The sequence below is a fragment of the Elaeis guineensis genome, chromosome 7, assembly GCF_000442705.2.
Source record: "Elaeis guineensis isolate ETL-2024a chromosome 7, EG11, whole genome shotgun sequence".
Classification (NCBI taxonomy): domain Eukaryota; kingdom Viridiplantae; phylum Streptophyta; class Magnoliopsida; order Arecales; family Arecaceae; genus Elaeis; species Elaeis guineensis.
In genome coordinates this window covers 93,462,130-93,478,984 of record NC_025999.2, presented here as the reverse complement: position 1 = coordinate 93,478,984, position 16,855 = coordinate 93,462,130, and the positions used below count along the sequence as shown (strand labels likewise).

The 16,855-nt window shown below is 37.4% G+C and overlaps 1 protein-coding gene across 9 annotated transcripts; it reads left to right on the top strand.

Annotated features, from left to right (window-relative positions):
- Positions 1–2,638: 2,638 nt before the first annotated feature.
- LOC105032179 (uncharacterized) lies at positions 2,639–16,683 on the top strand. 9 transcript variants are annotated; one of them, XR_012142463.1, is made up of 6 exons: positions 2,639–3,045; positions 7,137–7,204; positions 8,750–8,883; positions 13,143–13,752; positions 14,251–14,298; positions 16,394–16,683. XR_012142463.1 is itself a non-coding variant. In XM_029260948.2 (5 exons), exons 1-4 carry the CDS (start codon positions 2,862–2,864, stop codon positions 13,708–13,710), a joined length of 954 nt encoding a protein of 317 aa, XP_029116781.1. In that variant the 5' UTR covers positions 2,639–2,861; the 3' UTR covers positions 13,711–13,752; positions 16,394–16,683. The 9 variants fall into 9 exon arrangements, 5 of the variants coding, with proteins under 5 accessions (XP_029116781.1, XP_073116325.1, XP_073116324.1 ...); XR_012142464.1 differs by having other exon boundaries at positions 14,251–14,306; XR_012142462.1 differs by having other exon boundaries at positions 14,251–14,341.
- The last annotated feature ends 172 nt before the right edge of the window (positions 16,684–16,855 follow it).

The window sequence follows — 16,855 nt, the reverse complement described above, 5'->3', positions numbered from 1 at the left end:
TGATTGCGAATAGGATTTAAGAACTACATGATAAATTCTTCTTTATCATTTTGGTAATAGTTCTAAGGACTTCATCATAACATATGAGTTTTATTTTGAAAGATATATTTCTTATAATGAATCTATCAGATAATATTTATCATTTTATAATTTATATACTTGTATGGAGCACAATCATCTACAACCTAAATGATTAGCTTTAGGACATATTTTCCAACAAATTTGATACCGGACATCGTTTCAGAAAGATAATTCGACGTCGGACGATTTGATTCTGACTAGTAAATCTTGGCCACATGTCCGAACATCATTAGATCGGAGCTGTTCATGCGGATAACGATGAGGTGGCACGATCAAGAGTAGGTGCATCGAACCGTCTGACCAATGATCTGACTGGATGTTGTGACGTGTCGTCATCTGATGAAATCCAAATTTAATATATTTCATTCCAACCGTTGAGGGATCCTATATATATAGGGTCACTTTCAGCCAAACTTTTACTTTACATTTTGTCATCATTCTCTACTGTGGAAAGTTTTGCCAGAAGATCGCCCCAGTACCAGAGCTCCATGGTCTCTTCTCCTTCCCTTTTTGGCTTTCAGGTCAAGTTTTTTCGCCTTTCTCCTTGGGTCCTTCTCTCCTTTGGGTTTTTGTTTTAGGGTTTTTCTTTAGTTTTCCATCTTCATGGCTAGGGCTTCTTCTTCTCGGGATAGTCAGTCGGAAATCCGACCAATGACTCTCCTTCAGATTCGAAAGTGGAGGTTTGTTCTCTATCCGAATCCAATGTTGATCGGCTTCGAGAGTAGTATCGTATCCCAGAGCAGTATCAGCTCTTCGCTCCTGGCTCTGATGGTTGGATGAACTCCCTTCCTCTGAGCTAGATTGCGTTCTACGTTGAAGACCTTCGGGCCGGTCTTCAATTCTCGATTTCGAAATTCATCCAAAATCTCCTTGACTATTATGGTCTCTATCCTACTCAGCTGGCTGCGAACTCCATCCGACTGATCATTAGTTTTGCTTTGCTCTATTGGCTCATACCGACTAAACCTTGCCCTTCTCTCTTCCAAACTTTCTTAGTCCTTCATCTCCATCTGAAGGCTAAAGGTTGGTGGTTCTACAATACCAGAAAAGGCCTTTCTTTTATTACCGATCTTCCATCATCCATTCGTGGATTGAAGAACCAATTCTTTTTTGTTTCTTCTTCTTCTCCCTGGGGCTTTTCTTCGTGCTGGGGTGATTCGAGGATCGGCCCAACGAAAATAATCGGGTGGAGGTTGATGATCGAAAAAATTTTCACCAACTGAAAGACATGGCAGTTCCACCGCAAAGAGAGCTGATGACCGAATAAGCTCTCTACGATATCGGCCTTAGTTCGGTCACCTCATTAGGTATAGCATAGTTGACCACTTTTATTTTTACTTTTGTTTGTTTTTGAATTGTATTAACTTTTTTGTTCTGATTGCAGCTATGCAGCTGAGGGTACGAGTGTTGGCTGCTGATATTCATCAGCATGCTACCAAAAAGAAGGGAGCATCTGAAGTTGGATCCTCCCGACCGTCGAAGAAGGGTCGGGTAACTACTCCACTGTGAGGAAATCTGACATTCCGTCGAAGACGATTTTCGAATCGATCTTGGTGTTGTCGGCCCCAATAATGCTCTCTGAAATGATGTCCGCTGAAGATGGGGTAGCAAGAGAAGACGGAACTGCTGCAGTTCCATCGGCGGCTCCATTAACAGAGGTTCGGGCTGAGGCAAAAGTCGCGGCCAAACCAGAACAGTCCACGACTGTGCCAACCATTCCGACGGTGAAACCTTCTTGGACGCAGTCGAGTGCCGACTTCCCTGCATTCTCAAGCGTGGGGTTGCCGATCAGGGATCGGGGGAAGGCTCCAACAACTTCGGTCGATGACGGATCGACTGAAGGCCTTTCGACACTCGTCGACATTCGGATATCTGAGGGTGAGTCGGTCTTGGCCAATCCAGTATTGGCCAGGAGGCTTATCGAAGCTGCCCTTCTCCCGACTGATCGGGAGAATAGGAAGAACCGGACCGTCGTCAAGATATTTTCCTCCTTTTATCCAATGATACTCGGGGTAAGTTCTTCAACATATCTTTCTTTTTTTTTTTTTTATCTGAGAGCATCTGCAAGACGAAGTCCTCACAAACTGAAATTGTAGCCGATGGAGATCCTTCGATGCTTAAATTAGAAAGGGAGCCAACAGATTCCAAATTAAAATCAATTTTTATTTAATAGCCCAGTCATGCACCATGATTCTTTTGGGAAATAGATACCAAGACCAATGTGATGGCTACTTAGTGTCCTAAAATCTTATGGTTCGAGCACAATTAAGCTATTGCACCTATCAAATGACGAAGATTTCCTCCTTTTCGATCAGTATTGCCATCGTAATTTAAAATTTAATATCATTCAAATTTAAGTAGATGTCATGTTAGCAAATGCAAAAATCATGCATGGTCACGCGGCACTAAATAGCAAATGACGTTGAGCTCCATTAGTATGATTTTACATGATTTGTTAAGCATGTCCGCTAAATTACATGATTTGCCGACAACTTATCATATTCCGAAGTTCACTCACTCAATGGCTTGGAGCACGGTGGTACCTAATTACATTTTTCCAAACTAAAAAGACTGGACTTCGAATATGGTATGCGCGCCCAACCCTAGCCGATGGTAATGGATTCCCGTTGCACGGCCCTTCGCTGGCAGAACGAAAATCCAACCAAGGCACCGTGTAGTATCCCTTCTGCTCCTGCTTCTCCTCCTCCTCCTCCTTCCACACGCTCCTCGCGCTAGTTTTAATTTCTTCGGGATTACGGATTTACGGTTGCATATTATAAATGACGTCTACGTTTGAGTTAGGGAACCCCCCACAGCGGCAGCAGGCCGATCACCAACTGCCTTCGGGCGGAAGCGCCGCTGCGTCGCCCGTCGCCGCTCCGCCGGCGTCCGGCAGGAAGTTCTCGTTGGAGGAGATCTCCAAGTACTTCTCCCTCCCCATTGCGGAGGCCGCGTCTATCCTTGGTACTTCTTTCTTCCTATTTCCCCTATAGTTTCATGATTTCTTGTTTCTCGTCTCTGTCTTGGATTATTAAAGCAAAGATGTCTTTCTTCTGAGGACTAGGATTTTTCTCCTACTAGCATGTAATGGGTTGAGTATGCCCTTCTGGTATTCGAGAAGTTCTTGGATTGGTTTTCCTGATGCTTTGGCATATACAGAATCTCATTTTCTGAGGAAACTTGGATTTTTCTTCAATCGGCATGTTATGGCTTGCTTATCTCTTTTTTCGTCTTCAATTAATTCTCAGATTGGTTTTCTTGATTTGTTGGTGGATCGTTAGCTTCAAATTTCCTTCTTTTTTGGCCAGATGCTCGGGGCAATTCTTGAACTAAAAATCAAACTTGAGGTCCCCCACCCCTCTGATTTTTTGTTTTCATTGTTGTTGTCGTCGTCGTCGGAGTGCTTTATTGTTCCTTTACAGGAGCAAGTGTGCAATTTGTGTGACGATGTTAAGGAAGGATTCTTGTTTTTCTAAACCCAGTTAAAGATATGAGGTTTATATCCGAATTATGTAAGGAATATGAAGTCTGTAAGAAAGAAAGAGAAAGATTATCAGTTGATAAATAACTGATTGCAGTCTTCAAAATCATGTTCTTGAATCAATCAGTAGTGAAATGACAGTTTGTTGAGAGAATATTATGGAAGTCTGAAAGCATCCCAATGTTCGTTAGACAATATGTTCAAAATTGAATATGATATTATGATGGATGATTTGTGTGACTTGAAAATTATAAAGATGGTTTAGGATCTGAGCGGTTACTAAAATCCATTTGCCTGGTTATCTTAGTCCGGAAGAGTTCAACTTAAGTGGTTGGTTTCCACGATTGGGTTACCAAGTCATATGTGCTCCCATTATGTTTTGGGCCGTGTGGTGTTATTTTAATTTCTGTTTTTTTTCTTTGTTTTGAGTTTTTTGTTATTTTTTTTTCTTTTTACTAGATTCTCTATTGTGCAGTTTTCCAGTTGGATGGAAGATAGAAAGGAATGAAAATTTTAGTCTTATTGCTATTTATTGCAGTTCCCATAATTAGAACTGTCCTTGCCATGATCAGTGATATCCATGTTATAATGCTGTTTCATTGATAAGGAGAGTATACTTAGGGTTAGGGGTCTATGATGTGTACTATATTATGCCGTTGGAGAAAGATGCTTAGCTCAAAATAGAAGTAGGAATTGTATTGTCAAACAATGGTACTTTGGGTTCCTACATATCTCATTGGTAGTATGTAGGTGCTTAGGTGGAGGAAGCAGAAGGGAGAAGGAGAATGAAGTGGTGTGGAAGAGGGGGGGAGTGGAGAGGCAGGGAGGGGTAGGAGGAAGGTGGGGGTGGAGGGGAAGGAGATGTGGAATGCAAGTGGTGGAGAAAAAGAGAATGAAGAAGTAAGGTGGATAAAGCAGAGTGCAGGATATGGAGTAAGAGGGAGGAGTTGAAGTAAACAGGTGCGAAGGGCAGACAATTCAAATAAAAACAGACTTCACTGTTTTTGTCTGAGTAAGTTTTGCTGTTTGACATTCATTGCCAGCTACTATCATTATTCCCTTTGCTCTCTTCTCATTGATTCCTCTCTCTCAATCTATTATTTAGGGTTTAAAGTAAATTAGGGGTGAAGTGAATTTCAAAGCCTGCTCAGCATTACCTGTCTTGTTGGAGTGTCTTGTTTTGTACAAAAGGCAAAACAACAAATGAGCTGAAGGGGATTCAGACTTATTTGGAGCTAGCAGGAAATCAGCTGTGGGTTTTATAATAAGCGGGAGAATGATGCACTATCTTGTGGTGGTTTGCAAAGAACAAAGATGAGGCCATATTTTGCTCGTATGGTTTATATACCTTTTTGTATGATTGGAAGTGGGGCTTGGCTCACCAATGAAGGGAAAAAGATTTCCTTTCATTCACACATGGATTTCAATGAGGGAAAGGAAGGGCTGCTTTTGAAAGGAAAGGATAAGATGGTTCACATGGAACTCAAGCATGCTAGTATGTTCTTGGTTCTTTTGTCTTCCCTTTTCCAGCTATGCTTTTCAGTAAATGGGCTGGACTTGTTTTATGTATAGGCCTCCAATGGTTGGAGTCTCTCTACTAAGTATTTGGGAATTATTTAAAGGACCCGTGTTTAAGGTTATGTTTGCATACAAAAAGCAAGGGCTTTTTTACTTATAGAGGAGGCTGCAGCATGATAAGGGTTTCAGCAACAAAAAGTGGGGCGTTCTCTCAGAAGGTGAGTGGTAATCTCATCTTATTCTTGTAATATTTACTGGGGGTTTCTTTGAGGGGAGTGGCTGTATCACTCCATGGGTTTGAAATATTGTTTAGGGGACATCTTTTTCTTGCTTTCTAATGGATCTCTCTGTCTTCTGAAGGTGTACATAGCTCAGTTCTGGGCCAACCACATTATTCTTGTGCCTTGCATTATTTTATTGTGTTTTGCATGTAATTGCATTGAATTGTGCAGGTTGTTTCTCTTACAGCTCGTTGGCCGATCCTCATTATCTTTGTCGATCCCATATATCACTGGTTTACTTGCATACTGGTCAGATCACATATGCAAGTGGTTTTGGCCTATTTGGTGCGTGAGTGATTAACAGGCAACTTGGTTGCATACGAGGGTAATGTTGGCTGTATTTGTGACAACACATTCAAGGGTCCCAGAACAATATGATATGCTTTAATATGATGCCAATTGATTTCTGGCTTACCTTGTTTTTATTTATTTTCCACTTTTCCTGTTTTTAGTATTTATTTTAGGTTTTCTGTGATTCTTAACCAAAATTGCAAACAGTAAAGTTCATTGGGTATGACTGAAACCAAAATATGGATGTTTTAAATCTTTATTAAGATTTTATGTAGCAAGAATGGAAAGAGGAAAGAAACCTAAACATCGGTTGATCCATTAAGAAAATATATTGGCCGATGAATTGCTAGAAAAAAGTAGAGGAGATATGAGCTAGAGAGTAAAGAGTCCAAGGAAGGGGCCATGAAAGACCAAAAAACATTCAGCTAGAGGGCAGAAGGTTTATCACAATTGCAAGGATGCCCAAGTTTAAGAGATGACGAAATTGGTATAGTGTAGCTTGTTAGTGATTTGGAATGGAGCCAAAAATAAATAGTTAGTGGCCAGAATCACCTATTAACAGCACAATGCTGATGGAAGTTGACCGAAAACTGATCGGGTGCTCCTAGATAGAGCCAAAGGTGTGGAAGACCAAATGAAATGATCTTTACGAGTTTTGGTAGAGGAAGTGATCCAAGTTAAAGTCAAATCGGATGGCATTAGAAGGGTGCCTTTTGTTGGACTTGTACACATAAAATAGAGATAGAAGGAATTTACTCTAGTTTGTGACTGAAGCTTAATAAGGTCAAAATGACCGTTCCACTCCAATCTTGTTTTTGAATATCCTAATTGGAAAGAGCAAAATAAAAAGAAAGAAAGAAAACTACTTTAGTTGTAAGCTTTTAGTGCCAAAATGAAACTACTGAAATTCAATGTTGCTGGATGGCCAAAAATTTGGACATATCCTATTCTGTTAAAAACTGGCAAACTTTCCTGATCTCTCTCTCTCCCCCTCATATATATATATATATATATATATATGGCTACTAGGATTGTAAATTGGATGCTGGTTTAACTCTATGAGGAAGGCCTAATTTGTGATGTATAGTGCAATTAGATTTGGTGGAGGGATGGATTTACTTGGGCCTGTCTGAAAGAAGGTAATTGGATGGAAGGTTACTTATATTTTTCTTCTGTTGATTAATTTATATAATTCTGTTAATTGGTCCATGAGAACCTCAAAGAGTTGGGACCATGCTTGTTGGTTATGTTTATGTTTATTTGTCCATAAGAAACTAAAAGTGTCCATCTGAAATTATTGACATTAAGTTGCATGTATGGTTTCAAAGTTCATGTAATATTCAACTATATATATATATATATTTTTGGGGGATATTTGTTTCTAAAATGTTGTAATTCAACTACAATCATGGGATGGGGCTTGTTCTGCAAAATTAAATGTCGACATTTATGTGATATATCTTATGGATTTTGAATTCTTGCAGGTGTTTGTACACGTGTATTGAAGAGGATATGCCGTGAGAATGGTATTGTAAGGTGGCCTTATCGTAAGGTGTGTTCAATAAATATTGAAGATGTATTTTATTTGTATGTGGTTCTGCACTATTTCTTGCTTAGGAACATCATCTCTCCATTCTGAATATAAGGAAAAAAATGATAGCGATTTTTTTAGTATTATCCATCTATTTTGGTCCCATTGCAAAATAGACCTTTTGGAAATGATATGTTTTTGTAAATAACATGAAAAAGAAAAGTAAACTTTTCTTGGTTATTTTGACAAATCACTAACTGATTCTTTACCTAGGATGCCCCTGCTTTCCAGAGTCTTGCTTACTGAGAACTTCCTTTATTCTTTTCATTTTCTTTTCTGAATGTTTGCCCCTTCACTCCCTCCTTCCTTTTCCCATGCCCGGTTTAATAGCTAAGAGGTACATCATACAAAACTACATATACAGAGACATTCACATGTACATAAATCAATAAACACACAGAGAAGATATATAGATAGATACAGAGATATGATAGAAATGTGCTTTAGGTAGAACTTCTAGTTATGATGCTATGCTATGGCAAGCTTGATGAGTTGATTTTTTTTTGTCATTCAACTGATTCTGATTTATCTTAATTTTTTCTAGAACATTTCATCATAATTTCTATACAAAGGAAAGATATGTTGATGCTAAATGAAGTCTAACCATACAGGTTACTGGACAAATACTGATTCTAATGCAAGACATATATTGCTTAAAAATAAACGATACTGTCACCAAAAAAATAAACGACACTTGATGCAAATCATATCTTGATACCTTCCATCTGTAATTTTTATTTCCTTTAATTCCTTGTTTAACCATTTCAACTCTTTATATAATTTGTAATGGTATACGCATTAAATTTTATGTATACATTTGATCGTAGAGTCTTTCACGTCCGCAACAGAATTCATTAAAATTTGAGATCATGGTTGGGATCTTGAAAGAAATCAGAACCAAAATGGAATTCCAACAAAGATTAGGGTCAAGATCAGAAGACTTGTAGCATTCAGTTCATGATCATGTGGCTGGTTCTGATCATGCTGGAGAGAGATGGATCACCTATCTCGTTGTGTTATTTTGATTTCATTTCACCTCTTTTGGAAAATCGATCGTGCGTAATGAAATAAAAAGAATACTAGGATTAGGTCTGTACTATCTGATCCAACAAAAGGACTATTTGCTGTTAGATTAGGTGATAGGCACATTATATGTGACAAAGATTTTAATGAAAATGACCCACTTAATTCAAAAATTTAGCTGCTACTGATGAGCATCTTTAAGATGATCTCAAACCAAATTTCAGTTCAAACAAGCATTGATTCCCTTATTAATATAATAGCAGAGAAACGCTTTCTAGAAAAACATTTTAGATGGTTTCTTCTTCTTTCTGTTATGCTAAATCTTTTTAAGTCTCCTACTCAAGTTCACTTCAGCTCATGATATTCACTTCATCAGCTTTTGTAGCAATATTGATTCTTGAGAGCCATTTTTCATGGGTGCAACGTTCCATTTTTTCCACTGTTTTTGATGGTATTGCAACTTATGAACTTTGCATTCTGTAGTTTCTTGCGGGTAAGACTGTTGAAGATATCAAAAAGGATACTGAAAGAGAGAGAACTAAAGATCTAACTGAGTTGCCAAAGATGGCAAACCAGAGAACTGATGTTTCAAGAGTGATGCCTTCATCCTCAACCTTGTGAGCAAAGTCGCCTTACTGTTTTATTACAAAACTAACCTGCATTTTTATCTGCATGCTTTTGTTGTTTAATTTAATGCAACATATATCTTTTGTCTTTACATCTTTGCTTTGTCAAGTTAGTATCTTTCACACATTCTAGTGCTCCTTCCGATACTTTGATAAATTTTACAATGTAACATACTGGTTAATTATGGAAAATTTTTCCTATATTAAAATTTTGTTTTTATGAAAATATAGGAATCACAAGGAGCTCTTCCCCCAAAACAATATAGACCACTAGAAGATACTGGCTGTTTTATTTATCATATTGATGCTAAAAAGTTTTGTACCCATCTTGGATAACGAAGCCATTAATAGGGGGCTATATTTATCTTTCACCATTTTAATTTATTTCCCCAAGTTCTTGTGCTTACTATCCCATAACTAAATTGTATAGAAGGGTAGCAATAACGATTAATTGTTTAATGACCTTTTATAATTCTATTAACCAATGTCATATCAATGGTTGTGATAAATGAATAGATAAATGGACAATCTCTCTTTTTAATAAGTTGTTCAGTCAAGTCATTAAAGATGACCATAAGGATTGGAGAAGAACATCTAAGAGAGTAAGAAAAGTATTTCTTTCATTTAAGAAACCTAATAAATAGGCAAAATATGACCAAATTTTAAATTAGTTTAAGTGCTTTGTATTGAATATCCAATTTCTTGTGTATTAAACATCATAGAGCTTGCTTCTCTAAAACTAGGTCCTTTCAAACTATTAGATGTTGTTTTATTTTAGTCCAATGAAATTTACTTTTATATGCATAATATGTATTAGCTATCTATAATTGTAGCCTAAAAACAATAAATTTGACAATATAACTGTGTAACAGTAGCATTTTAGTAGGCAACTGCAAATTGCAGATTGTTAGAGGACTACATACACCAGGTAGAGGGTGCATGCTTGGGTGGATTAAGGGCTTTTTGCATATCACGCCCAAAATTATTGAAAATATACATAAAATCTTTTCTTATCTCTATTTACAAAATGATGTAGATAATGTTAATTTAATTTGCGAGGAGCGCCAAAAATTATTGAAAATATACATAAAACCTTTTCTTATCTCTATTTACAAAATGACGCAGATAATGTTAATTTAATTTGCAAGGAGCACCGTTTTTTTTTTTTTAACCTGTTGTCTCCCCTATTAACCATAGACATTGGTTAGTCGGAGATGATAAATGAGGATTGTACCCCTAGTTACTCCTACCCATGGTTCAAGAACACTAAAAGCAAACAGTGTCTTCTTCTTTTTCCACAACATAACCTGATCTCTTAGGCCCCTGTATTAAACTCATGCCAACACGACCTATCCCTGTATGAACGCCTCATACCGAACTCCCTTCATAATTCGCGATGCTCCCTTCTTCTCTTGGCCTCCTCAACTTGCTAGAGTTCCACCTTGCCCCTCCCTTTACTGTTGCCTCCATTGCCATATGGTCTAACTTTGCCCATCGCCAATGCCTTGTCATCATGGATGCCGACTTCAATGCTGTCGCTGGCCAACCATTGGTGGGCTGAACAAAATTTTTTGGTCTTTATCTCCTTTGGTAATTGCTGCATCAATTTCTTTTGTGAGGTTGCTCCAACACGCTCGCCAAAACCCTAACCACCTTCCTTGTCGCCGATTGGGCTCTTGACACCCTCACCACCCTGAAGCTCACTTACCACCTCTATGATGTTTGTCCCAACCGCCCTCATGGTCGTTGATGGGGCTTGTGACACTGTCACCGCCGTGAAGCTCACTTACCACCTCTACGATATTTGTGGCACCAACAAGTCCAACTATAAGGGCCGTGATCACATCATTGTCCACCCATAGGAATGCTGTCCTCATCCTCTTTTGGGAGAGGCACCTCTATTGTCTTGCCAACTTTCTTGAATCTTGATCCACTTGGGTTGTAGTTTTTTTGGCTTTGGCAGCCTCAGGGCTAGAGTTTTGGCAACTCCACCATGATCTTGCCCCTGACCGAGTGCTCCCTATGTGTTGGATTGGGGATGGAGTGAGATTGTATGTGGCTGAGAAGTAACTCGCGATCACTATGTTGGTTTGAGGCCAAGAAAAGGAGGATGGGATTAACGTATACCTCCATCTTGGGTTCTTGATTCTGCTGCTGTTTGGCAGCATTAGAGGTGGTGCGCCAAAGATGGGCCATGCTTGCATGTACAACTAGAGGTTGCTAAAGCACTTGAGGTTGGGTATGGAGACGCTAGTGCAAAGGGAGGGGGTCATGGAAGTCAAGGGAAGGGGAGGAAACATGGAAGAGAAACAAAGCCAAGGGCTTTCCAAAGCTTTAAAAATACCGATAGGAGTAATTTTGTCCCCTAATTTCCCATAATCCCACCAACATTTAAGAAAATGGTCATCCAGTATTCTGTTAGATTAGATCTACCTATAATGTTCATGGCAAAATAGGTTGATATTTTTCGAGTCATTTTGTGAAAAGGGATAAGAGGTTGTATGTAATTTTGACAAAATCTTGGATGCGATATGCAAAAAATCCTGTTATTAGAAAAGTAGATTAAAATAGGAAGATATATAAATATGACTTAAAAATTGGAATAAGTTAGAAGAAATCAAAGGAGATAAGATGTCGATTAAAGAAATAGTTAACATTAATTTGAGAATTTATTTTATTCTACTAATTGAAATGTTAACCAGTAAAATTGTATTTTCCCAAATAAATTATATAATATAATGATCATCCAAAAATTATGCTTAATTATTTCAAGTAAGTTATTGCAACAAATAACTTTGTGAATGATAAATATATGGTTGGAGATAAAAAACAGAATTAGAACATAGCGAAACTTGTAAGTAATGGGTTTTGGCACAAATGAGAAAGACAATAGGGTCTCAATTTGCCCATTTGACATGACTAAATCCTTGATCCATTTTTAAGATAATATAGTCCAAACTCAGCCATCTATGTTTCAGCAGTAATTGGGGCCTAGGTAATTGCATATTTGCACCTTTAGGTCTGTTTATATGGATAGCAACCTATAAAATTAGAAACTATATGGAACTAAGCCTAATTGCTTTAATGTAACACAACTTTTGTTGTTTGACCTACTATCACTTTGGCTGTGGGTCAAAATGCTGTAGTTGGGTCAGTAGTTGTGGTTATATATTGGATATTGAACTATGCTAAATTCTAGGAAGCATAGATACCGGTATGCGGTACAGATATTTTATGATACGGATACGTCGATATGGCAAAATTTGAAAAAATTACGATACGGATATAGCTAGATATTTTATATTTTTATTAATATTTAAATATATATAGTATTTCAATATTAATAAAAATATATGAAAAATCTAAATTATATATATAATATATGAATATTAATAAAATTAAGTTCTCAAATCTTAACTAAATTTATAAGTATCATCATAAAAAACAAACAAACACTTGCAATTAACGAAAAGAAAAAAACTAGCAGTCTAAATAAATAGAAGAAATCAAAATAGTAAGTTTTGATAATCAAGTGATAATAGTTTCAGCTGCTTCATTATTTGCATCATCAGCAAAAAGTTTCTTCTCCACATTTGGTTCATCAAGGGATGAACTCACAATCTCAAGAATGCAAAGATAGTAGTACTGGTGCCGTACCAGAAATGTACCCACACCGAAAATGTATCCGATACTGGTACACGTCTGAAATAGGAGTACCCGTACTTCATAGGCTAAACCACATGCTAGATCAGTAAACTAAATTGCTGCAAGTCCAGTTCTATGAAACCAAAATGATTCTTAGTTTAGAGCTATGAAATGAAAAGAGATAAAGATTCCAAGAAGGAAACACTTTCATTGTTTACCACCTGAAGCAGCTGAACAATTAAGAGAATCCATTAACAAATCAGTTGGTCAATAATGTTGAATATGCCAGATCACTCATCTACACCAAGAAGGTGATGTGTTTTAGCTTGGCAATGCTTCACCATATCATTTGCCTTTGTTATTTTTGTGATGATATAAAGTAAAGTGGCATAACTCTGTTGGTTGATGGCGGTCCATAGTGTTTCTTGTTGGTGTGCTGCCATATACAAATTGTTATATGTACAAGTTTCTTGGTTTTTCTTTTTTCTTTCGTTGAAAATTGTATGGGTTATTTGTTGCTGTGGGTTGTTTGTGTAGATTTAGATGGCTCTGATGTTGTGCTTGATTCTTTCCTCTTGCGTAATCCTGTCTTGTTTTGAATTTAGTGGCAATCAAGTTCAGAGCAGAACACTGAGTGGCACACAAGAAGCATTGAAATTGCAGCGAGGAGTTCCCATGCCAGGACATGTTTTACAATCACAAGGAAATAAGTTTTCACATAATAATTGGCCCAATATGATCCAATATAGAGGCATTCCTACTTACATGGATGAATTTATAAATGGATTTCCAGCGAATGGCTTGTCATCTGTTTCTATCAAATGGTGGGGACGCAGCAGCAAGGAAGATACTGAAAAGGCATTGCCAGAAGAAACCATAAAAGGGGATAATCAAGAATCCTGTCAGTTGTCAAATGAAATTTCTAGGCATATGGTGAAAGATGATCACCCTGGCGGACCTGACCATAGTACAGAGGACAGTGCCGCTATAACTGAGCCATCCTCTTCCTTGTGCTCACTGAGAAGAAAAGCTGTAGAATGTGGCCGCAAAACATTGAAGGGTGGAGTTTCTAAGGGCTACACAACTTACAAATTGGGGAAGAGACAGAGGTTAGCATTATTCCAAGTATTCAAATCATCATTACCAGATCAATGGATGAATGCCCTTTCTTGATCTAAGGACTGTCCCATAATTCATTATTCATGAGTTCCAAAGGTAAGGCCCGTACTTTTCATTCATTATTGACATATTTCTGTCAACTCAAGAGGAGACTGCATGTTAGCTGGTTAGCTGACCTGAAATATTGCTATAACTGCTGCCTATTCATTATCATTTTAACTCATTCTACCTCAGGGTCTGCTGTAAATGTTGCTGAAGACTGCAATTGGTTACTTTTAGTGCCATCTTCACACCTTTGTATAATTTTTTTTCCCCCTTTTTTGAGCAAAATAACGATAATCCACCTGATTTCTTGTGTGCCATGTATGTACCAAGACTTGGGGTTAAGAGAAAGTTTGTTGCCCTGTCTCCAACACTTCTGGTATCTCTCATCCATTGGCTGTATATCCATTATTATTTAGATTTTGTTGTATATCGTGGCACGTAGTCTTGCTAGTTATCCTAGTTAAAATGTTTGTTTCTAAAGTGGGTTTTAGTTACCAGCACTGCAGTTTGCTGATAAAAAGTTGTCCTGAATATGACCTCTGTCTGTAGGCTTATGCGTCCTACTCAAAGGCAATGAGCATATCGGCTTCATCTGTGGTGAGCAAGTAATATAATTGCTTCGACTGCTTAGGCACCAGGGGTACTTACATGCTATTGTTGTATCATCATTTAGCTATCATATCAAGCATATGACCTCGTTTTCATGCTTCTGGTCGATCAATTTAATCATGCCTTAATAGTTGACATCCCATGTCCCATCCTGGAATGAAACAATCTTCATCTTGCCAGCTGAGTGCTTTCTCTTCTGCTTACTTCTCAAGTCAGTTTGTACAATATTGCTCTACGAAGGTATGGGTTATTATGTGGAAATTAACAGGACCTGATAGTCAGGGAAAAACAAAAGATCTTCCATGTGGTGTTGCATTATTTTTATTGTATACCTGTTGGGACAAACAGCATCACCTTAAAACCAGAATTTGTATATCCAGTCTTTCAAGACCTTTCCACCTTCCCATGGCTTCAGCATGTGGCATAATGATCCAAGTCTGAAGGTTTAGCTTAGAAACTAGAAACATACTACCTAGATTCTGGAGTCTGACGCTGTCTAGTGATCATTTTGAAGTGATGCCTTTTGATTGAAGTGATCATTTATTGTACCAACACAAGATTATATTTCGTAAATTTTCTCTGATTTTCTGAATGTATGTGTACTATTGAGTTGATAAAGTTATTGGTAAAATGCCTTTACCTACCATGCCATATATTAAAAGAAACAGAGGAAAATAACATGACATGCATGTTCCAGGAGGATAAAGGCACATTTGGTTTTGATATCTTGCTTCATAATTTACCCTCGCCAACAATTTTCCAATTTATAAGGCATCAACCTTTGCTTAAATTGAACTTATAATCATCTTTAATTACAAGTAAATTAGAATAGATCTATTGATTAGTTTTCTCTGAAGATTTGTTTCGCTTTGACAAAAGTCTCCAGAAATTTATACATTAAATTCGGTTGTTCATATAATATATGCATAGAATAAGATAAACTGCTAACTCTCAGATCTTTATTGTAAACCTATTAGAAAGCACATGAATGTTTGCACCATATCTCTTGCTAAAGATTGAAATACGCTGGCCCATAAATTAGTTCTAGAATCTTTGATTCAGTGGTTAGCTCATTGACTTGGGTAGGGCACAAGCTCAAAAAGACTTCTAGGGAAAGTCCTTTCAGCAGTGGTAGTTTTGTTCGGATGGTTCAGCCTGCCACTGATGCAAAAAACCATTTTTTCTTTGATTTTTAATTTAGTTTTGATGTTGTCTTGTTGATTATTTTTGAAAGTGGAGATTGTTTTAACAATAGTTCTTTCACTTAACGTTTTAATTATTTTGACTGTTTTAATTTCTACTTCTAATTTCATCTCCAATATATCTGTTTTAATGTTTTTGGTTGGTTTGGGAGAAATGACCAAATCATATTATCTCTCCTTTTTAACGTCAAGTGACTCCTATGTAAGTCTCCTTTCATCAGACTTGTCAAGATATTCAAGTCAGAGATTGTTCAATTACAATTTGCTGTCAGTTAACTTCTTGAATTCATGATAGCTATTGGTCAAAGTTATTTTCTATGATACATCCTAAGTTCAACCATTATGTTGCAGTATTTGAAATATCAGGTTAGGTTTTAAATGAGAATAGATAGGACCCTGTCACAGCACGAGTACTGATAGAACATAGGAGAAGGTTGAGTCACCAATAACCTCATTATGCTTGCACTGGCAGAATTATGAACACTGAACATCAGTAATTTAGAGTAACTTTATTATGGGTGCTGTAAACGGTGGTATTGCATGACATTAGGGATGAACCTATCTCTTCTGTAGTTGTTTACATGGGCTGATCAATGATCAGTGACTGTAAACTTCTGCAAAGTGCATAAGAACTTAATTAACAGTTGGAAAAAAGAAAATGAAACTAGATCCTCAGAAGTTTTGCTGGCCAGTCTTTTTGGTTTCTACCTGAAGATACTGTCTTGTTATGTCTATGGTAACATGTTCGAAGAATGTGATCTTGTTTCTTTTATTTCGAATGGGAATGTTGCCTCTTACATCGAGCTTCAAATGGGAATCTTGTTGCTTGGTCTTGAATCACCTGTTTCTCAAGTTTGACTCAATGAATCTGTGTTGAGCAGAGGTCATACAAGAATGACTACTTCAATGGCCCTAGAGCTTACTCCGCAGATCTTATCGCATATCATCTTACGACAAAGCACCAGAGATCTCATCTTGATGCATATTTGAAGACACAGGCCCCAAAATAGTTCCCCGAGGTTTCATATTAATTGGCAAATAACCTTACTTAAATTACGTACAAAGACATTTGATTGGCATGGTCTGCACTTGTAAATTGAGAGAATTTATTATGCAACATATACTGATATTTTCGTACTAAATAGATATATGCTAGATAATGATATAATAAGGGTTCATTTTTTTAAAAATATGAAGCTAGATGAATCAGGTGGAACATGAGGGAGCCCATTGCACTTATCACGAGCTCGGCTTGACTACTCTGAGTCAGCCATCAAAGAGTCAAGTGCATTGGCCTGATGATGGGTGCCAACTTTATTTTACTTGCCATCTGAACGGTCAGG

Coding starts and splice junctions, on each gene's coding strand:
- LOC105032179 (XM_029260948.2), top strand. CDS start 2,862: ATGACGTCTACGTTTGAGTTAGGGAACCCCCCACAGCGGCAGCAGGCC. Junction 7,205..8,749: donor TAAGGTGGCCTTATCGTAAG/GTGTGTTCAATA, acceptor TGCATTCTGTAG/TTTCTTGCGGGTAAGACTGT. Junction 8,884..13,142: donor ATGCCTTCATCCTCAACCTT/GTGAGCAAAGTC, acceptor TTTTGAATTTAG/TGGCAATCAAGTTCAGAGCA.